Here is a 23,723-nt window from a genome sequence, read left to right as displayed (position 1 = left end):
CAAGGGGCGGCAGGGAGGGGGGGTGGAGAATACCGGGAGAAGCTGGGTTGAAAGATTACATCTGCTGCAGTGCACTATTGTCGCCTGGCGCGAACCCTATTTAGGGGCTTTCACAATCTTTTCCCGACAAAGCGGGATGTGTGCTAGGTGCAAGGCGGCCTGAGAATCACCCCCTAAGTAATACATGTGCTATCCATTTCCAAGTCTCAATATTCACAATGGTCTGATCAACTGTAGTGTAGAAACCTCCTATCAGTATTCTTAAAATTATAGATTATTTCCTTAGCAAGACTGCTTGAAAGTTGATACACAGTGTAGAGTTTTAGCAGTCTAGTAATTAAACAATTAAAATACTTGCTTGACATTGCTAGAATGGCACTAATCAGTAATGTCTCAACAAATGCAGCAGGTTTTCTCTGTTTTCTGTCAGGTCATTTGAGAGACACAAGAAGGAAAATATATTTTGTCTATTTTTGTATTCAAAAAAATCATACAGCACAGAAAAGAGTAATTCGGCCTATCAAGCCTTTATGGATTCTTTGAAAGGCTATACAATTTGTCACATTCCCCTGTTATTTCTTCGTAGCTTGCAAAATGCTTTTCTCCATTAATTCAACAAACTATTTTTCAAAGTTATTAATTAATCAGCTATCATCACCTTTTCAGGCAATGCATTCCAGATCATGACAACTTGCTGAATAGAAAAACGTTTCCTCATGCCGCCACTGTCTGTCCTCTGTAACTGGAAATGTTGCCCCCTTATTAACTCTATTAAAACCCTTCGTGATTTTGTGCACATATCCATTTAACCTTTCTGCTCCAAGAAGAATTACCTCAGTTCACAGAATCACAGAATAATAGTCCAGAAGAGCCCTTTGGCCCATCGAGTCTGCACCAATACATGAAAAACACCTGACCTGTCTACCTAATCCCATTTGCCAGCACTTGACCCATAGCCTTGAATGTTATGACATGCCAAGTACTCATCCAGATATTTTTTATTGGATGGGAGGCAACCAATCTCTACCACCTTCCCAGGCAGTGCATTCCGGACCGTCACCACTGGTGGGTAAAAAGGTTTTCCCCCAAATCCCCCCTAAACCTCACCTCGAAATTGTAACTGACCCTTCAACTAAGTGGAACAGCTGCTCCCTATCCACCCTGTCCATGCCACTCAATCTTGTACACCTCGATCAGGTAGCCCCGCAGTCTTCTCTGCTCCAGCGAAAACAACCCAAGCCTATTCAACCTCTCTTCATAACTTAAATGTTCCATTCTAGGCAATATCCTAGTGAATTGCCTCTGCACCCGCTCCAGTGCAATCACATCCTTCCTGTAATGTGGTGACCAGAATTGCACACAGTACTCCAGCTGTGGTCTCACCAAAGTTCTACACTCCAACATGACCTCCCTGCTTTTGTAATCTATGCCTCAATTGATAAAGGCAAATATCCCATATGCCTTTTCACCACCTGACTAACCTGCCTTTCTGCCTTCAGAAATCTTGTACAAGGTTCCTTTACTCCTCAGAAATTCCCAGTGTCAGGCCATTCATTGAATACTTCCTTGTCAAATTACTCCTTCCAAATTATATCACCTCACACTTTTCAGGGTTAAATTCCAACTGTCACTTATCTGCCCAATTGACCATCCTGTCTGTATCTTCCTGAAACCCAAGACACTCAACCTCACTGTTAACCACCCGGCCCATCTATGTAGTTTAGATAAATGACAAACAATAGGAGACCCAGCACAGTTTCCTGTGGTACGCCACTGGACATTAGCTTCACTAAAGCAACCATCTGTCATCACTTTCTGTCTGCTACAGCGAAGCCAATTTTGAAGTTAACCCGTATTCCATGTGCATTTGCCTTCTTGAGAAGCCTCCCATGTGGGACGTTGTTTCTCCAATCTCTCAAAGTAATTGGTAATTCATTCTGGCCCCATTCTAATAAATATCCTCTATACCCTTTCTAAGGTCTTGACATGCTTTCTAAAATATGATGCCCAGACTTTGCCACAATACTCCAGTTGGAACCTAACCAGGGGTGGTACAACTTCCTCTTTAAGATTATGCTTCTATTTATAAAGCAAAGAATCCTGTCTGTTTTTGGAACAGCTTTCAAAACTTGTCGTGTTGCCTCAACACGTTTCTGCAACCCTGAAATTGTACCATTTAATTAATATTGCCTCTCCTCATTTCTCTTACCAAAATGAATTCATTAGAATGGTAATAACAACAGCCAAACATGGGCAGCAGATGGTTACTTATCAGGTGAGGGCTCACAAATTGACTTTATTGAAGGAAGTAAAAAAATATATATTAACAGCTTTGAAGAACTGAATGAGTATTGTACCCTTCAGAAATGGTACCTGGCCATGCAGTTATCTTTCTTGTAAGTGCATTTTTGCACAGTAACACCACTCTAATTAGATAACGCTTCTACTTTAAGTTCCCATTGTATTCACACTATCAGTTTCATGAAGCACAATGCCATTTTAGTAATATGAAAGAATCAAAATCAGACAGAAAATCTAAAGGCTGCATGGAAATGTTCTCTTGAAAATCTGTAGCTCTTACTGCAAATACGGCATCCAGCTTTATTAGATATCGTTCATCTTTCTTGAGAGGGGCAATAATTTTAAGCAGCTTGCTTTCAATCAGGAAACCCTGTCAAAATAAGAAAATGTTGTTTTATACTCTAAATATAGCAATATAGAGGAGAATTCTGTGGAAAATACTATATTTCACAGGGAATTAACACATTGTCTTGTATCTGGTTTAAATTTATATTTTGTTTCCTCATTTTTTTTATTGTACGGATAGAATGATGCTTATGATTAAAAAATCCAAACTTTATCCTCCTCTTGTCACAAGCTTGCCACAGTGAAAACAAGACAAGCTTGCCACAGTGGAAACAAGACACGATAATTAATTTGATCTGGGAAATAGCCAGTTTTATGGACATGGTCAGCTTACAGAACGATGTATTTTAAGCTAGCGTCACATATTCAACTTTGAATCATTGGAATAGAGTTTCCACTTTGGGTGCAATCAGCAATCAGGGGCAAATAGTGCTCTAAATTGCATTAGTTTTCCAAATTGATTTTGTGGTTCAAATTACTACTCATTTGTACAATAACAAACATAGAATTGTCCAAGAAACAGCAAAATCAGACAGCGTGTAGAATGTAATTTTTTTCATTAAAAAATATTCCTCAATATATGGAAGAGGGGTGGCTTGATTAAATTTTATTAAAATGGGCTGAAATTTTGCATTTTTAATAGGAGTGCCTAGTTCACCGCCTGAGAAGCTGAATTTGAAATAATTGAAAATGCATTTTAAAAAACCATACAAGATCATTTACTAGTTTAATTGGTGTGCAGTAGTCAATTACATTTTTTTGGTACAAGTCTTAACATTAGTGCTCTATACCTAAAAAACTCAATTTTATCAAATTCCTCGAACGTCCACAGTGGAACCAAGACACGATAATTAATTTGATCTGGGAAATAGCCAGTTTTATGGACATGGTCAGCTTACAGAATGATGTATTTTAAGCTAGCGTCAATAATGGTAGAGACACAATATGAGCTGAATGTAATTTGCACTTGATATTCCTCAATTTTTCAGTGGTGTGGCTGGTTTTGGGTGAATTGCATTGGAAATATCAACACACCCTAGCTGAAACTCTACCCCATTATATTGTATACATTACTACCTGAATGAAACAGTTCAATGCACACAAGACCTTTATTAATTACCCAGTAAAGGACGCTGGGAGAACACTGTTCTGAATAACGTCAATGGCATTTTATAGGCTAAATAAAGAGATTTGACCACACAATTATTGATCGGAGAAATGTGTTTAAGCTGTTGTTGGCTGTTCTATTTTATGGCTTGTCGTAGTAATGTGGCCTGAGTCACGTGAGCTCTGATGTAATTTCTTTATGAGTAAAGGATTAAGGCAGAAGCCATTTTTACTCAACACATGAAATATGGTGTCAGCATTGTACAGCTGAATTTGAGTTGGCCTTGATAGCTGTAAGAGAGCCAGCTGCTGTAAGAAATAGAGAATAGTTAAAACTTCAGTTTTCAATTTTGTATAGGCCATTGACTGCTGGGCGAGTCAGTATGGCATACTGACTCCTGTGGAGATGAAGGGAGATTTGAAAATAAATTGGAAACTTTTCCAGCCTCAATGGGAGAGCTATGAAATTGCCACAGATTTAAATAAGAAAACTGAATGAGCAACTCTTATCAATACTGGGGATAGGGTTCTTGCACGCAAGACCTCACTGAGGAGCAGGAAAACTAGTCTTGTGAAATTTTGGAAGCCTTAAAGACCCACTTTGAGCATCTGCTAATGTTATTCATGAATGCTTTTTATTCAACACAAAATCTCAGGAAGATGGGTAGAATATTGATCAGTATGTAACTGCATAGAGACATCTAGTTCAACCTGTGATTTTGAACAACTGGAGAATGTTTTGATCAGAGATTAGGAACAAAACATCCTGCTGTGAGAACAAATAGGCTGAGAGAAAATAAACCTATTCTCGAGAAAGCTACTGACACGTGCAGGAGTTCTAAGTGGTCAATCATTGGCTGAAGAGTATTGATGGGAGAACTGACGAGGCTTTGCAGTATGCGGAAAGGAAATTCAGGCCTTCCAAGCACAAGACAACGGAAAGAGGAAGAATTATTTATAGAAGGGTCAACAGGAAAATTAAGGCCATAGTAGTAGCTGTAAACAGCCGAGAGGACATCACGCAAAAGAAAAGGATGCACATCCAGGAAGGGAAAGTAGTTTCTGCAGGAAGAGGCCAAGAAGTTTTGTTTTAACAGATTCTCTGTGAACCAGCACTGCAAGCGGTATCAGGCCTGCCATACCAACATGATGGCTAAAACCATCCCCCCCCCCCCCCCCCCCCCCCCCAGATTTTGGAGAGCTGTACATCAGTTTTCTTGCCCCAGCAAGCACACTGTGCGCAGATTGATAAAAGTTCACCCCATTTATGTAGGTAACCTGCAACTGAAAGTGCATGCATTGAGTTTTTTTTCTTTTTATGAAAAGGGGGATGTTTGAAGAAATTCCTTTGTGCATGGTTGCCTGCTGTGTACTGTGGCTTTCCATAGTCTTGTGGCCTCTAATCTCACTCCATTGTGAGTAAAAGATTGAGATAGACACCATTTTTGCCTGCCATATGAAACAATTATATCTAATCAAATGAAATTCTGCATTCATGGAGCAATAAAAATACTCACAGACTCATCGCACAAGACTTCTAACAATGTTTTGACTGTTGACAATGAGATCTTTCCAGGTTTTCCACCACATAATTCCAATGCCTTCTCCTCACTAGCTGAATAACAAATGTTTTGGAAAATTGCATTCCATAATGATGGTTCCTGGCCTGTTTCTGTTCCTCCCACCGAATCCCTTTCTCTTCTTTCTGTCAAAACAAGTTTGAATTCTGTAAAAGTTCATATTTTGCTAATTCCAAAACCTATTCATTTAGTGCAATGAAGTGCATTGGAGCACCAAGATAAAAAAATATATAATGGTGAGATGCAGGATTGATACCCCCTAATATGCTTATTTCCTGATAACAGGAATACTAGGGTGCAGTCCCTGAACCAAGGTTTCCAAGAAAGAAGAGGATAAACCAGACAGGACAATAATGATGCAAACATTGAGAACAGGCTGGCCACTCTACTCTCTGATTTGCAAGAGGCACATGGAAAAGGACAGAAATATCAGAAAAGATAACCAGAGGGCAGCACAGTGGTGCAGTAGCTAGCACTGTTGCCTCAAGGCAGCGATGACCCAAGTTCGATCTTGGCCCTGGATCACTATCTATGTGGAGTTTGCACATTCTGTCTGCGTGGCTCTCACGCCCACAACCCAAAGATGTGCAGGGGAGGTAGATTGGCTATGCTAAATTGCCCCTTAATGGGAAACATTGAGGGAAAAAATAACCAGAACATAACAATTTCAACCATTGCTGACTCGGCCCAATTATGATCCTTCACAGTGATGGGCTGAAAATGGGCTTGATTTCCTCACAGCATCTCAAACCTTTTTTTTAAATATAAATTTAGATTAGCCAATTATTTTTTCCGATTAAGGGGCAATTTAGCGTGGCCAATCCACCTACTCTGCACATTTTTATTTTTTTTTGGGTTGTGGGGGCAAAACCCACGCAGATACGGGGAGAATGTGCAAACTCCACACGGACAGTGACCCAGAGCCGGGATCGAACCTGGGACCTCAGCGCCGTGAGGCGGTTGTGCTAACCACTAGGCCACCGTGCTGCCCCAGCATCTCAAACCTAAACACCTTAAGGCAACCACCTGTCCCGAGGAGGACTAATAAGCTGAAGGATTTTCTTTTTCATGATTGGGGGAAGTTGTTACATGCTGGAAATGTTACTGGACAAGGAATCCGGAGACTTGAACTTATTTTCTGGGAGAAATTGGTTCAAAATCCAAATAACTAATTGGGAATAAAAGACTAGTCCATTAATAATGATCATGAAAACATTAGATTGTCATAAAAACGTTAATGTTCTTCTGGGAGGAAGATTGCTGTCCTTACCTGGTCTGGCCTATACGTGACTCCAGACCTCCAGCAATATGGGTGACCCTTAACTGCCTTCGGAAATGGCCCAGCAAACCACTCAGGGCAATTAGAGATGGGCAATAAATAATGGCCTTGCCAGCAATGGTCATCTCCCAAGAATTAATTAAAAATGATTGACCACAGTCATCCGTTTTCACATAGTAGAACACACCAAATTGCAACTCAACTGACAAAACCATAATACAACATGAAATATAAAAAGCTAAGTAAGTAATTTCATTTAAGTTATTAACTGACTAATAAACTTGAAAATTATCTTGACCATTCACAATTGACTAGTTACAGGGCAGCACGGTGGCACAGAGGTTAGCACTGCTGCCTCATGGCGCCGTGAACCCGGGTTCGATCCCAGCCCCGAGTCACTGTCCATGTGGAGTTTGTATATTCTCCCCGTGGGTGCACGGGTCTCACTCCCACAACCCAAAGATGCAGGGTAGGTGAATTGGCCACACTAAATTGCCACTTAATTGGAAAAAAAAGAATTGGGCAAAAAAAAAGACTAGTTACCATTTAAACGTTGCTACTAATCCATTGCCCTTACAGAACACTTACACACATTGAAGAACCCCTACCTCCTAGAATAACTTCCTCTGCCAGCTGGGCAGCTGATCTTTTCTTCTTGATATTGCATACAATAGGTCCAATGTTCTTCATAAAACACAGATCTGGACTTGTCCAACTCAATCCCAGCTGTTGCTCATGAATTATTCGGTCAGCATCTAGGGCCTTGCTGACTAGATCCTTTGCCTCCTTCTCATTCATTAACCAAATACCTTCAAATTTCTTTGCATCAATTGCAGAAAAACGTCTGATAAAAGAAAAAGGAAAAGTATTTTCCCAATATTCTAATTAAAAATTTGAAAAAATAGTTAAAATGGCAAAGACTGCTTTTGTTAGTCTTTAGGAGACTTGCCAATAAAAAACTCCTTCCAATCTGTAGTATTATTTGAAATCTGTTCATTTTGAACTTGCATAAATGTGTTCCGATAATAAAATTACAGTACATGTTTGTTTCAACATATCTATGCTTGTCAATATTTTATAGACGTGGATCATTCCTAGTTGTCTATGTCCTTTTCTCCAATAATATCAATGCAGCTCTGTAAGCCACTCTTCATAACTTAGATGCCAAAGTCATAAAATCACCCATGTCACACTTCTCTCAAGTAAATGACCCTTGGATGCCTCATGGAATTTGAAAGCCTAGGGCTTACTTCAAAAATGGTTTCATTATTGACCTAAATATTATAATCAAATACTCTCAAGATGCAAGCCTCCTCACATGATTAGTCTTGCTAATAAGAACTTAATAACTAGATCCATTCAAAAAAATGGCCAATGATCACAGCCAAGATCCACATGCTAAGAAGAGGTGGGTTTTTTGATATGGTATGTTCATCATGTAACAATTCCACTTCCTCCCCATCTCTTTCCACCATTTACAGTTTAAAAAGTTAGAAAGACATATTGGCCTAGTAGTTTTGGAATCAGTTCAGAAGAGTGCGAGTACGATACGCTCCGGCTGATTGGTACAATAGCAGAATTTACGACCAGTATACCCAATGGCAATTATTTTACAATCATAAATTATTCTAATAGCATAAAACTCAAACCTTTATTCAGTTATAACTACTCCTGTCTGATGGTTATAATATTTGCAGGATAAAAGAGCTGCCTACTATGAATTAATAGCAAAGGAAACATAAAAAATGATAAACCTTTTTGTGAATCACTTGGCAATGCTGGAACGTACCAGTCAAAACATATTTATTGAATGGAATGCTAAATGACCCAATTTATCAAAAAGTGTAAATAGCCCATGCATGTAATATAATGTACACTGCATGTAATATGAATATACTTCAATTTCAGTGTTAGTGTATCAACCAATGAAATGGTATAATTCTAACAAATTTATATACCAATTTTAACATAGAAAAGTATCTAAAGGCACTCACAGACACATAAGGAAAACAGATGCTGTGAAAAAGTAGGACATTGGATTTAACCAAAAATCTTAGTGAACCAGAGATGGGTTTAAAGGAGTGGTGGTATTGAAGCAAAGGGATTTAGGCAGGAAATACCAAAAACTGGGAGAAGATGAATAAAGATAGAGATAGGTGAAAGAAGGAAGCAAAGAATGAAAGACTTGTATTTAAAGACACAAAAGGCCAGAGTCCAGGGAATCAATAGTACAAAAGGGAAGGTGAAAAGAAATGGAATTATAGACCAATCAGCCTGATGTTGGTAGTGGGGAAAATGCTCGAGTCCATTAAAAAGATTTAACAGCAGAGCAATTGGAAAATAGTGGCAGGATCGGACAGAGTCAGCATGGATTTATGAAAGGAAAATCATGCTTGACAAATCTACTGAAGTTTTCTGATGATGTAACTAGTAGAGTTGACGAGGAGGAGCTAGTGATGTGGTTTTTTTGGACTTTCAGAACGCTTCCGACAAAGTCCCACATAAGAGATTAGCATGTAAAATTAAAGCGCATGGGATTAGGGTAGTGTATTGGGATGGATTAAAAAACTGGTTGGCAGACAGGAAGCAAAAAAGTAGGAATAAACAAAGCTTTGTACAAGTGATTAGTGAGGTACCGTAGGAATCAGTGTTAGGTCCCTAGTTATTCATAATGTATCTTAATGATTTAGATGAGGGAACTAAATGCAATATCTCCAAATTTGCAGATGACACAAAGTTGGGTGGGAGGGTAAGCTGTGAGGGGGTTTTAGCAATACTTCACTGTGATTTGGACAATATGAGTGAGTGGGCAAATATATCGCAGGTGCAGTATAATGTGGATAAATGTGAGGTTATCCACTTTGGTAGCAAGGACAGGAGGCAGATTATCTGAATGGTGATAGAATGGGAGAGAGGAATGTGCAATGAGACCCGGGTGCCCTTGTACACCAGTCGCTGAAAGTAAGCATGCAGGTGCAACAGGTGGTAAAGAAGGCAAATGGTATGTTGGCCTTCATAGCAAGAGGATTTGAGTATAGCAGAAATGTCTTGTTGCAGTTATACAGGGTCATGGTGAGGCCACACCTGAAATATTGTGTGCAGTTTCGGTTTCCTTATCCGAAAGAATGTTCTTGTTATGGAGGGAGTGCAAGAAGGTTTAGAAACTGATTCCTGAGATGGCAGGACTGACGTACAAGGAGAGACTGAGTGGGGTAGGAATACATTTGCTGGAGTTTAGAGGAAAGAGGGGGATCTCATAGAAACATATAAGAACATAAGAAGAACATAAGAACTAGGAACAGGAGTAGGCCATCTGGCCCCTCGAGCCTGCTCCGCCATTCAATGAGATCATGGCTGATCTTTTGTGGACTCAGCTCCACTTTCCGGCCCGAACACCATAACCCTTAATCCCTTTATTCTTCAAAAAACTATCTATCTTTACCTTAAAAACATTTAGAACATAGAACATAGAACACTACAGCGCAGTACGGGCCCTTCGGCCCTCGATGTTGCGCCGACCTGTGAAACCATCTGAAGCCTATCTGACCTACACTATTCCATATTCATCCATATGTCTATCCAGTGACCACTTAAATACCCTTAAAGTTGGCGAGTCTACTACTATTGCAGGCAGGGCGTTCCACACCCCTACTACTCTCTGAGTAAAGAAACTGCCTCTGACATCTGTCCTATATCTATCACCCCTCAATTTAAAGCTATGTCCCCTCGTGTTGGTCATCACCATCCGAGGAAAAAGACTCTCACTGTCCACCCTATCTAACCCTCTGACTATCTTATATGTCTCTATTAAGTCACCTCTCAGCCTTCTCCTCTCTAACGAAAACAACCTCAATTCCCTGAGCCTTTCCTCGTAAGACCTTCCCTCCATACCAGGCAACATCCTAGTAAATCTCCTCTGAACCCTTTCCAAAGCTTCCACATCCTTCCTATAATGTGGTGACCAGAACTGCACGCAGTACTCCAGGTGTGGCCGCACCAGAGTTATGTACAGCTGCAGCATGACCTTGTGGTTCCGAAACTCAATCCCCCTGCTTATAAAGGCTAGCACACCATATGCCTTCTTAACAGCCCTATTAACCTGGGTGGCAACTTTCAGGGATTTATGTACCTGGATGCCGAGATCTCTCTGTTCATCTACACTACCAAGAATCTTGCCATTAGCCCAGTACTCTGCATTCCTGTTACTCCTTCCAAAGTGAACCACCTCACACTTTTCCGCATTAAACTCCATCTGCCACCTCTCAGCCCAGCTCTGCAGCTTATCTATGTCCCTCTGTATCCTATAACATCCTTCAGCACTATCCACAACTCCACCGACCTTCGTGTCATCTGCAAATTTACTAACCCATCCTTCTACACCCTCTTCCAGGTCATTTATAAAAATGACAAACAGCAGTGGCCCCAAAACAGATCCTTGCGGTACACCACTAGTAACTGAACTCCAGGATGAACATTTGCCATCAACCACCACCCTCTGTCTTCTTTCAGCTAGCCAATTACTGATCCAAACCGCTAAATCACCTTCAATTCCATACTTCCTTATTTTCTGCAATAGCCTACCGTGGGGAACCGTATCAAACGCCTTACTGAAATCCATATACACCACATCAACAGCTTTACCCTGATCCACCTGTTTGGTCACCTTCTCAAAAAACTCAATAAGGTTTGTGAGACATGACCTACCCTTCACAAAACCGTGTTGAGTATCGCTAATCAACTTGTTCTTTTCAAGATGATTATAAACCCTATCTCTTATAACCTTTTCCAACATTTTACCCACAACCGAAGTAAGGCTCACAGGTCTATAATTACCAGGGTTGTCGCTACTCCCCTTCTTGAACAAGGGGACAACATTTGCTATCCTCCAGTCTTCCGGCACTATTCCTGTCGACAAAGACGACATAAAGATCAAGGACAAAGGCTCAGCAATCTCCTCCCTGGCTTCCCAGAGAATCCTAGGATAAATCCCATCTGGCCCAGGGGACTTATCTATTTTGACATTTTCTAAAATTGCTAACACCTCCTCCTTTTGAACCTCAATTCCATCTAGCCTGGTCGACTGAACCTGAGTGTTCTCCTCGACAACATTGTCTTTCTCCAGTGTAAACACTGACGAAAAATATCCATTTAATGCTTCCCCTATCTCCTCTGATTCCACACACAACTTTCCACTACTATCCTTGATTGGCCCTAATCTTACTCGAGTCATTCTTTGTTCCTGATATACCTATAGAAAGCCTTAGGGTTTTCCTTGATCCTATCCGCCAACGACTTTTCGTGTCCTCTCCTCGCTCTTCTTAACTCTCCCTTTAGGTCCTTCCTGGCTAACTTGTAACTCTCAAGTGCCCTAACTGAGCCTTCATGTCTCATCCTAACATAAGCCTTCTTCTTCCTCTTGACAAGTGCTTCAACTTCCTTAGTAAACCACGGCTCCCTTGCTCGACAACTTCCTCCCTGCCTGACTGGTACATACTTATCAAGGACACGCAGTAGCTGTTCCTTGAAAAAGCTCCACATTTCGATTGTACCCATCCCCTGCAGTTTCCTTCCCCATCCTATACCTCCTAAATCTTGCCGAATAGCATCATAATTGCCTTTCCCCCAGCTATAATTCTTGCCTTGCGGTATACACCTATCCCTGCCCATTGCTAAAGTAAACATAACCGAGTTGTGATCACTATCACCAAAGTGCTCACCTACATCTAAATCTAACACCTGGCCGGGTTCATTACCCAGTACCAAATCCAATGTGGCCTCGCCCCTTGTTGGCCTGTCTACATACTGTGTCAGAAAACCCTCCTGCACACACTGCACAAAAACTGACCCATCTATAGTACTCGAACTATAGTATTTCCAGTCAATATTTGGAAAGTTAAAGTCCCCCATAACAACTACCCTGTTACTCTCGCTCCTGTCAAGAATCATCTTTGCAATCCTTTCCTCTACATCTCTGGGACTATTCGGAGGTCTATAGACAACTCCCAACAGGGTGACCTCTCCTCTACTGTTCCTAACCTCGGCCCATACTGCCTCAGTAGACGAGTCCTCAAGCGTCCTTTCTACCGCCGTAATACTTTCCTTGATTAACAATGCCACACCCCCCCCCTCTTTTACCATCTTCTCTGTTCTTACAGAAACATCTAAATCCTGGAACCTGCAACAACCATTCCTGTCCCTGCTCTACCCATGTCTCCGAAATCGCCACAACATCGAGATCCCAGGTACCAACCCATGCTGCAAGCTCACCCACCTTATTCCGGATGCTCCTGGCGTTGAAGTAGACACACTTCAAACCAGCGTCCTGCTTGCCGGTGCCCTCTTTCGAACTTTTAACCCTATCCCTGACCTCACTACTCTCAACATCCTGTACACTGGGACTACAATTTAGGTTCCCATCCCCCTGTTGAATTAGTTTAAACCCCCCTGAAGAGCACTAGCAAATCTCCCTCCCAGGATATTGGTACCCCTCTGGTTCAGGTGAAGACCATCCTGTTTGTAGAGGTCCCACCTACCCCAGAATGAGCCCCAATTATCCAGGAAACCAAAACCCTCCCTCCTGCACCATCCCTGTAGCCACGTGTTCAACTCCTCTCTCTCCTTATTTCTTACTTCGCTAGCACGTGGCATGGGTAACAACCCAGAGATAACAACTCTGTTTGTTCTAGCTCTCAGCTTCCACCCTAGCTCCCTGAATTTCTGTCTCAAATCCCCATCTCTCTTCCTACCTATGTCGTTGGTACCTATGTGGACCACGACTTGGGGCTGCTCCCCCTCCCCCTTAAGGATCCCAAAAACACGATCAGAGACATCACGAACCCTGGCACCTGGGAGGCAACACACCAACCGTGAGTCTCTTTCGTTCCCACAGAACCTCCTGTCTGTTCCTCTAACTATGGAGTCCCCAATGACAAGTGCTCTGTTCCTCTTCTCCCTTCCCTTCTGAGCAACAGGGACAGACTCTGTGCCAGAGACCTGCGCCCTATTGCTTACCCCTGGTAAGTCGTCCCCCTCAACAGTATCCAAAACGGTATACTTGTTATAGAGGGGAACGACCACAGGGGATCCCTGCACTGCCTGCCGGTTCCCTCTGCCTCCCCTGACGGTAACCCATCTACTTTCTTCTTTTACCTGAGGTGTGACTACCTCCCTATAACTCCTCTCAATAACCTCCTCCGCCTCCCGAATGATCCGAAGTTCATCCAGCTCCAGCTCCAGGTCCCTAATGCGGCTCTCGAGGAGCTGGAGTTGGGTGCACTTCCCGCAGATGTAGTCAGAAGGGACACGAGAGGTGACCCTTTCCTCCCACATTCTGCAGGAGGAACATTCAACTGCCCTAGCCTCCATTCCCACTGAACTAACTTCCCAACTACTGAAAAATAAAAAAATAAAAAACTTATTAGTTTAGCAATCCAACGGACAGAGCTTTTTTTTTGGTTAGAGGAGGAGGATGGGTGGGAGACACTACAGAAGTAGTGTTTCGGGTAAAGCTGTCACCCGAGAACAGCCCCTTCACAAACCACCTTCAACTTACGCTGACCGCACTGCACGTATGCAAATCTCCCCGGAACAGCCAATCAGAAGCTCTGCTCTGCTGCCCTCTGCTGGATGCTCACCTTCCGTCGAACTCCTCGGGTCACTGATGCAGGTGCACTTTCAACTTACGCTGACCGCACTGCACGTATGCAAATCTCCCCGGAACAGCCAATCAGAAGCTCTGCTCTGCTGCCCTCTGCTGGATGCTCACCTTCCGTCGAACTCCTCGGGTCACTGATGCAGGTGCACCTTCAACTTACGCTGACCGCACTGCACGTATGCAAATCTCCCCGGAACAGCCAATCAGAAGCTCTGCTCTGCTGCCCTCTGCTGGATGCTCACCTTCCGTCGAACTCCTCGGGTCACTGATGCAGGTGCACCTTCAACTTACGCTGACCGCACTGCACGTATGCAAATCTCCCCGGAACAGCCAATCAGAAGCTCTGCTCTGCTGCCCTCTGCTTTAATGAAGGAGCCTCAACTGCTTCACTGGGCAAGGAATTCCATAGATTCACAACCCTTTGGGTGAAGAAGTTCCTTCTAAACTCAGTCCTAAATCTACTTCCCCTTATTTTGAGGCTATGTCCCCTAACAGAAGGAGGCCATTCGGCCCATCGAGTCTGCACAGGCTCTTGGAAAGAGCACCCTACCCAGGCCCACATCTCCACCCTATCCCCATAACCCAGTAATTCTAACAAGACTACACAGAGTAGATGCAGGAAGGATGTTCCCAATATTGAGAGAGTCCAGAACCAGGAGTCACAATCTAAAAATACAGAGTGATGCATTTGGGACTAAGATGAGGAGAAATTTCTTCACCCAGACTGAAGAGCCTGTGGAACTCACCACCATATAATGCAGTTGAGGCCAAAATATTGTATCCTTTCAAGGAGTTAGATATAGGTCTTGGGCAGCACAGTGGTTAGCACTACTGCCTCACAGTTGCAAGGACCCAGGTTGATTTCAGGCCTTGGATGATTGTCTGTGTGGAGTTTGCACGTTCTCCCGTGTCTGCATGGGTTTCCTCCGGGTGCTCTGGTTTCCTCCCGCAGTCCAAAAATGTGCAGGTTAAAATTGCCCCTCAGTGTCCAGGGATGTGCAGTTTAGATGATATTAAGGGGTTAGGGCAGAGTGGGCCTAGTTAGGGTAGTCTTTCAAAGGGTCGGTACAGACCCGATGGGCCAAGTGGCCTTCTTCTGCACTGTAGGAATTTCATGGTGCTATGGACATGGGGGAAAGCGGGAACAGGTTACTGAGTTGGATGATCAGCCATGATCAAAATGAATGGTCAGACTCAAAAGTTCCGACCTCCAGAGTCTTGAGTACAATCTCCAGGCTAGCGACTAAAGATTGCTCCACTTTCAGGGATTCTGTCTTTTGGGTTACACATTAAGATGCTGCATTTCCTAAATTACAACAGTGGCTACATTTCAAAAGTGCATCATTGACTATAAAGTGCTTTGGGACATTTGGAGATTATGAAAAATGAGAACCAAATAAAGGTCTTTAGTGAGAACAGCGGGTGGGTATTTAGAGGAAAGAGATATGATAACATTTTCAAAGAAAGGACAACACCTTGAGTAGAGGAAAATATTTACAATGTCAGCTAAAATGAAGACGAGGAAGGGCACTGAGTGACTAAAGGTTCAGTAAAAGTGGGGTTGGAAGCAGAAGTTAGATTCCATGGAAGAGATAGAATTGGAGTGGACAAAAGGGAGATGGTGGAGAAACTAAAGAAAAAGACAGATAAAGATTTTAGACTTTTTTTTATTTTTCCAAATAAGGGGCAATTTAGCATGGACAATCCACCGACCCTGCACATCTTTGGGTTGTGAGGGTGAGACCCACACAGACACGGGGAGAATGTGCAAACTCCACATAGACAGTGACCCAGGGCCGGGATCTAACCCGGGTCCTCGGCGCTGGAAGCATCAGTGCTAACCACTGCACCACCTCGCCGCCCTCACAGTCGAAGATTTAGAGCTCTCGTGGGGATGGAACCTTTTGGGCAAAAGAAAAAGCAACAAATACAGAAAAATGGATGATCTCCTTTGCAGGAGATAAAAAATGTAATCACTTTACACGTTATTAGAGATAAGGCTGGGGAGAAGCGTTTAAGGAAGTTATTCGTAGAAAAGGAATAGAGGGGTTATCATTGCCCTTCGAAATGAGTCTAAGGCTAATAGAGGCAAGGCCTGGTTAAGCTTGACATGGTTAAGTCAGATATGAATTTCGATAGCGAAAGCAGTGCTTGCCAGGTACATGCACACTTTGGACTTGAGAAAGCAAAGACATGGATTATCCCAGAGAGAGAATGGGAAAAAGTAAATGCAGTACTTAGCTGGGGAAAAGGCATCAAAGGTGGTGACAAGAGAGAGGTTGAACAGCTCGACTACTACAGAGGAACTATAGTGAATAGAAGGCCAAAGGCCAGGCAGTGTAGAGATTGAGAATATATTTGTAAAAGACTTGGAGATCTGTTTTTTTCTTCACAGAGACATGTGTGGTATGAGGTAAGATTGAAGGATGCTGAACAAGGTGAACTTGGCTGATGAAAAATAGGAGGAAGTACTGAGCGTTAGCTACAGTGAGGATATGTACAACAGACATGTTTTCAAATAGGGTTCAAAAACCTCATTTTCTCCTGTAGGTCCTTGTATAGTTCTACAGTCCTTGCGTATTGGTCAGTTAGGTTCCGATTCTCTTCACGATACATTTTTTCTTGTTTAGCCAATTTTCCCATCAGTCTGTTCAGAATATCATGTTGCCTGTAAAGCAATACACATTATGCTATTTCAAGACTGTTGGATCATCTACTGCACACCAACAACTCTTTCTTCCCCAAAGTCCTTGGACCCTAAGACCCAGCAGATCGGACCAGCAATTATTTGCAGCCCTTTTTTATCATTTAACTAATTTCATTGTCACCTTGTCTCAGTGGCAATACTCTTGCTTTCTGAGTATATTAGCAATTTTTTGAGTCATTTTGGGGGAAGTAAAACAATTTTCTATTAAAACAGTACTTTCAATGCAATGTTCTTACTCCCCTGAAATAATAAACAGCTGACATCAATCATGTATGTTGCTTCAAACTGATGGAAAATGTCACTTACCTCAATATTTTGGTGAAATCTTAGTGAGATCTTTCACAACATTTTGGACATTTTAAATTATTCTGCTAAAATCATAATGTATCCTTTTATTCTAAGGCACCAAATTCCTGAATTAAGGGGAGAACCACAATTGTTGGGCAGGATTCTCCAGTCCCCCAGCCCCATGATTCTCGGCAGCACACCATTCACTGGCGGTGGAATTCTGTATTCCCGTCTCTTGACAACGAGATTTTCCATTGAAGCCACCCCATGCCACCAGGAAACCCGCAGGCAGGGGTGCGCTGCTGGCAGGAACAGAAAATCCCAACGGCTGGGGAACGTTTACTGCAAACTAACCTAGAATTGCAATTTTATTTAAAACTTGTTTTGCTTTAATTTTTGTTATTCTCTCCTTCTTTTTTCCTATGTCCCGGTTAACATAAGATAGTAAATCTTGTCGAATTCAAGTGGTGAGAATGCAAAATGTGCTACCATATTGAAGTGGCTGAGTTAAATGCATTTAAGGGAAAGTTGGACAAGTACACGAAGGAGAAAGGAATAGAACATAGTGACAGGGTGAGATGAAGTAATGCTTTTATGATCAGTTGTTGGACCAAATGGCATGTTTCTGTGCTGTAAAACTCAATGTAAATTTCTGTAACCTGGTAATCCTCCGTTTTTGTTGCGATTTTGTGATTGTGTTTTCCTCGTCACGTTTCTTCAACACCTGAAAGTTGTATTCAAGTTTTTCTTGGTTTAGTTGGTATATAGCTTTCATCTGCTCCAGCTGTTGCTCTAGAATCTGAATACATAATAAAAGTCTTAAACTGTACCATTTTGTGTGTTTATTTAATATAAATAACAGAATTTCTTCTTTATGAATTTCATATTATTCATTACTCACAATGTTGTCACTGACATATTTACTACCTGTACTCAGAGAAAATCATGCACGTTTCACTCCAAGTACAAGCCAAGGTTAGAAGAAGGAATCAATAATTGCACATCTCAAAGGTTATTGGAAAATAAATTAATATGTTGTAAGAATTTAATGGATTATCTTTCCACTCCTAGAAACATCGTAAAAATCAACTTGATTATTTTGTGTAAGGTGCAACCACCTGTGTGGTTCTTCCCAACTTATTGATCAGAAACTGAACTGGACTAGTCACATTAATACTGTGGCTACCAGGGCAGGTCAAAGGCTAGGAATCCCCCCAAAGCCTGTCCACCATCTACAAGGCACAAGTCAGGAGCGTAATGGAATACTCTCCACTGGCCTTGATGAGTACAGCTCCAACAACTCAAGAAGCTCGACACCATTCAGGACAAAGCAGCCCACTTGATTGCTCCCCCTTCCACAAACATTCAATCCCTGCACCACCGACGAATGGTGGCAGCCATGTGTACCATCTACGAGATGCACTGCAGGAACACACCAAGGTTCCTTAGACAACACCTTCCAAACCCATCACTATTACCATCTGGAAGGGCGAGCAGCAGATGCCTGGGAACCTCACCACCTGGAGATTCCCCTCCAAGTCACTGACCACCCTGACTTGGAAATATATCGCCCTTCCTTCACTGTTACTGGGGCAACATCCTGGAACGCCTTCCCTAATAGCATAGTGGATGTACCTACCCTCAAGGACTGCAGCGGTTCAAGAAGGCAACTCGTCACCACCTTCTGAAGGGCAACTGGGGATGGGCAATAAATACTTGTCTAACCAACGATGCCCACGTCCCGTAAATTAATTTTTAAAAATATTTTAAATGATTACTTTTGCCTGGCCCAATATCCATTATCACCTGCAGCCATATAACTTTTACTATCTGCAGCTGAATAACCCCCAAGAACTCTGTATTCCTCCAATTCTGATCTTTTACACATTCCCCATTTCCTTTACTGAACCATTGGTATCCATGCTTTTAGCCATCGTTGTGTGCTCTCCATTAACCTTTCTAAACCACTACACTGTTCTATCTCTCTTTAGTCTTTTAAGATCCTCATTACAAACAACTCATTTGTAGTTTTTGGTCACCTGTGCTAAAGTTTCCTTTTTTGCTAAATCTTTGTCTGATTATGCTCCGATGAAGAGTCTGGGACATTTACTCAGCTTTTTTTAAAAACTTTTTTTATTCTCCTCTTTTTCCACTTTTTCATCAAATACACAACAAAAGATAACCAACAACAATGATACAGTGTCAATCCCCCAAACAGTATCCCCTTCAACCTCCAAACGCAAACATAACCCATACATTCCCAATACCACAAAAGAAAGAAACAAAAAGAGAATTAACGGTCACCCCGTAAACTGTGCTCAACCTGCCCTAATAGCCCCCCCCCCCCCCCCCCCCCCCCCCCCCCCGGCTAATGTTCGATGGCATCCAATTCTTGAAAGTGCATGATAAACAAAGCCCATGAATTGTAGAACCCTTCCATCCTTCCCCTCAGCTCAAACTTCACCTTCTCGAGAGTTAAGAACTCCAGGAGAACCCCCCGCCAAGCCAAGTCACAGGGCAGACAAGCTGACCTCCACCCAGCAGGACCCGCCTCTGGGCAATCAGCGAGGCAACGGCTAAAACATTTGCCCCCACTTCCGCTGGTCCGATACCCCAAAATTGTCTTCTAGGGGCCCTGGCTCCAAGCTCACATGTACCACCTCCGAGATTACCTTAAAATCCTCCCCCCAATACTCTTCCAGCTTCGGACAGGACCAAAGCATGTGAACATGGTTTGTGGGGCTCCTCCCACAGCGCTCACATATATCCTCCACCCCCTCAAAGAGTCAGCTCATACTCATGAGGTGTGCCCTCTACACAACCTTCAGCAGTATCAGCCCCAACCTCCTGCACGAGGTTGAGGCGTCTACCCTCTGGAGCACCGCACACCACAGACTGTCTTCCATAACGTCATATTGTTTGTGCGGACATTCGCCCTCGGATCCCGATACAATAACCGTACCCACGCCACAAATCTTGGCCCAATCCCAAACCTCTCAAGCACAGCAATCAAATACGTTCACTCTACCCGATCAAATGCCTTTTCTGAATCCAGGGCAACCACCACCTCTGTCTCCTTTTCCTCTGCTGGCGTCATAACTACATTTAGCACCCTCCTAATAGTCGAAAATAGCTGCCTCCCTTTCACGAACCCCGTCTGGTCCTCCCCTATCGGCATTGGGAGGCACCCCACCAACCTAGCCGCCAGCACCTTCGCCAGTATCATCGCATCCACATTCAGTAGCGATATAGGCCTAAACAGCCCACGCTCTGTTGGGTCCTTATTCTTCAACAGCAAGGAAATTGAGGCCTGCCCCAAAGTCTGTGCCAGAACCCCCTTCCCTATCGCCTCCTCAAACATCCCCACCATCAGCGGCGCCAACTTGTCCCTAAATCTCTTAGAATACACCACTGGGAACCCATCCGGTCCTGCCACCTTTCCCGACAGCATCCTCCCAATTGCCTCCTTTATCTCCTGTTCCCCTACCGACCCCTCCAATGTGGCCCTATCTTCCTCCCCCAACCTCGGGTACTCCAGACCGTCCAGGAATTCCCTCAATTCCCGGTGGCTCCAGCCTATACAAATTTTCATAAAACTCCTCAAACGCCCTGTTGATCTGGTCCCGGGTCACCACCAACTTCCCTGTCCCGCACCTAAACAATTTCCCTCGCCACCGCCTCTATCCAAAGTTGGCCTACCAGCATGCGCTCCGCCTGCTCCCCATACTCGTAGACTGCTCCCTTCACCCACCTCAATTGGCGCACTACCTTCCCTGTGGACAACCGATTGAAACTAGCCTGTAGATCCCTTCTTCTATCCAAAAGCACTGGATCTGCATCCCCCGCGTACCTCCTGTCCACCTCAACCTAACCGCTCCACCCTCTCCTCTTTATCCACCTTAGCCTTGAACGATATCACCTCCCACCTCCTTCAGAGCCTCCCGTACCACCGCCTGGATACCTCCACCGTGCAGTTAAAACCCACGTATTCCTCAATTACCCTCCCAATCTTTTGACAAAAACATTGGTCCCGCACCAACCCCGCGTTCAATCTCCACCCGGCCTCTGCACTGCCCCCTTCTCCAAGACCATGTCCATCCAATGCAGCGCATGATCAGAAATTGCTATCGCTGAGTTGGCATTTACTAAGCTAAAGGCATTATATAAATGCAAGTTATTAATCCAGGTTACACAGAGGAAATTGAACCATGCAAAGCAAACATATCATGCTCAAAAGCAATATGATCTGGAACTCAGATGAGTAAAATATGTAATATGTAACTCACATAAGTCAAATATGTAAATTTAAATGAGCTAACATGGAGAGTGCCAGGGTCGCTGACCCTGTAAATTGGGGAAGGTGAGATGGCCATCATGGGGATGGATAGAAGCAAGTACTTAGGGGGGTGCCTACACTCCAGCTCATCCAACAGTGTGCCGAAGACTGAGATGCATGGAGAAGATTTATCTTGGCAGAGGCTTCTGCCCTCCATGATTTATAGTCATCATAATTTATTTTGTGTATCCCAAAGTTTAGCATGCCAAGATAGGTGCAAGAGACCAATCCATGTGCTATCACCAGGCCACGCTTTGCCAGAGTAGACCTCAAAGTAAGCACCATCACATCTTACAAGTGCACCCTCTACCAGCACAAGATACAGTCACTTTGAAGAGTCCTTGCATGCCATTAGGTGGGGCTGAGTGATAAGCACATCACAACTGTGCAGAAAGAGGTGACAGAGGCAGCTGTGAACAGTCGCCTTTCTCTGTTAGTCACTAATGCAGGGCTTAGTAGTCACAGGAAAGGAGATTGTACTTAGACCAGCAACAACAAATGTGCTCCCACAAGTCAGAATTCCAAAGCAGTGCAAGATTGTAGGCATATCATATGCGCCACCATGACTCAGGCTTTAAATATATGAACTCCTCTATTCAAAGAGTAGCCAATCTCATGGACATCCTTATGCAACAGCATTCTGGCTCCATGCAGGAACTGAGCACTGACTTTCACACACTGCAGACCACAATGTGTAGCTTTGGCCGGTCAGTGGTGCTGATGGCACAGAGATGTATAGGGGGGTTTCCAGTTGCACCTCATCAAATGATCCTCTCTAGTCACGTGGAGCAGCACCCAGCAAACACACTTGAGGAAGCTCTATTGTGCTCGCAGACTAGCTGAATATTGAGGGAGTAGCAGCCATTCCTGTTGATGAATCTCACTATGCCTTGATGGCCAGGTGGATGCAATAGATGACATCCTGCACCTGGAGGCAAAGCTCATTGCTCTTTGCTTCCGCAAGGCCCATCTATCTAGAATTGAATACACTGTCGAGATCTCACAAAAGCTCTAATCAATGACTTATAAGATGAAGTGGGTGTGCAGCCACTTATGAGACACCAGCAAAGTCTGCTATTTATCCTTGGAAGGTGCCAAAAGCAAAATTAATGGTCACAGTGACTTTGACAACCTAGAGAGTGCAGCCCTTGAATCACCACCAAATCTCAGTAAGGCCCTCAGTAAGATCTCAATGAACTCATTAATTACCTCAATTGCAATAATTTATAGATTGGGCAGGTTCCTGGGACTGCTGTTTACCCATCCTGGTAACAATCACTGGTGGTAGGAATGGTAACAGGGGATTGGATTGCCAGTGCTGGTATGTTCATGCCTTGTCATTCACCGTTCCACTCCGGGTGGAACCTAATGGTTTGTGGAAGGAGCAGGTTTGGTGAGCCTTTTCTCATTCCATGCCCTCTTTGATTTATAATCACCAGTATTATAAAATTGAAACAATACAATGGGAATTGCATTTTGTGAACAGAATGACACATTTCTTTAAAATACCTCTACATCAGTCTCCAACTTAATTTTGATCATATTGTATTCCTCTGCATCTTGAACTCTCAGCTGCTGAAGTTGACTTTCATATTGCTCCACTTTCTCCATTCGGACCATCAGATACTCAATCTGAAAGAAATGAACTCATTGTGACAGCGAGTGCCTTCTGTAAACACAAAATTGTGAAAATAAGCATTATCTTTGTCCACCTTTCTATTTAAGGGACTGGCAAGTGGAATCAGAGATTCTTTCCACAATTCCTAACTGTGACTGGTCTTCATGCAGTATGTTAAATCTACAACTGCGAATGATGAAGAACAAATATATACTCAAAATATATACTCTGTAAAGCTATAATTCAAAAAGACTATGGCTGGTATATATGTCTACAGAACAGTACCTACACTTTAAAAACTAATTCATTTGTTGCGATAGGATACAAGGGAGAAATATATAAATGCAAATTTCTATGTTCTTCCACTCACTGCGCACAAAGGATGATTTAAAATGCACTGTTTAGCGATATAGAAGTGAAGTGTAAAGAAATCAAAATAAATTCAGATAAATTTGTAAAATAAAAATTAAATTACCAACTTCCAGTGGCGGTCATGATTTGACCGGTC

General features: G+C 43.0%; 1 protein-coding gene across 1 annotated transcript in view; it reads right to left on the bottom strand.

Moving 5' to 3' along the window:
* drc1 (dynein regulatory complex subunit 1 homolog (Chlamydomonas)) overlaps positions 1–23,723 on the bottom strand; it is a 133,686-nt gene that overhangs the window by 35,847 nt on the left and 74,116 nt on the right. Inside the window, exons 7-12 of the mRNA XM_038800120.1 lie at positions 23,107–23,229; positions 17,921–18,060; positions 16,800–16,934; positions 7,221–7,456; positions 5,271–5,458; positions 2,582–2,671 (exon numbers count right to left, since the gene is read on the bottom strand). Of these exons, the coding sequence (XP_038656048.1) occupies positions 2,582–2,671; positions 5,271–5,458; positions 7,221–7,456; positions 16,800–16,934; positions 17,921–18,060; positions 23,107–23,229 (912 nt within the window). The remainder of the gene's footprint in view (positions 1–2,581; positions 2,672–5,270; positions 5,459–7,220; positions 7,457–16,799; positions 16,935–17,920; positions 18,061–23,106; positions 23,230–23,723) is intronic.

Source organism: Scyliorhinus canicula, chromosome 6 (genome assembly GCF_902713615.1).
Source record: "Scyliorhinus canicula chromosome 6, sScyCan1.1, whole genome shotgun sequence".
Taxonomy (NCBI): Eukaryota; Metazoa; Chordata; class Chondrichthyes; order Carcharhiniformes; family Scyliorhinidae; genus Scyliorhinus; species Scyliorhinus canicula.
This window is presented reverse-complemented; position numbering and strand designations above follow the sequence as displayed.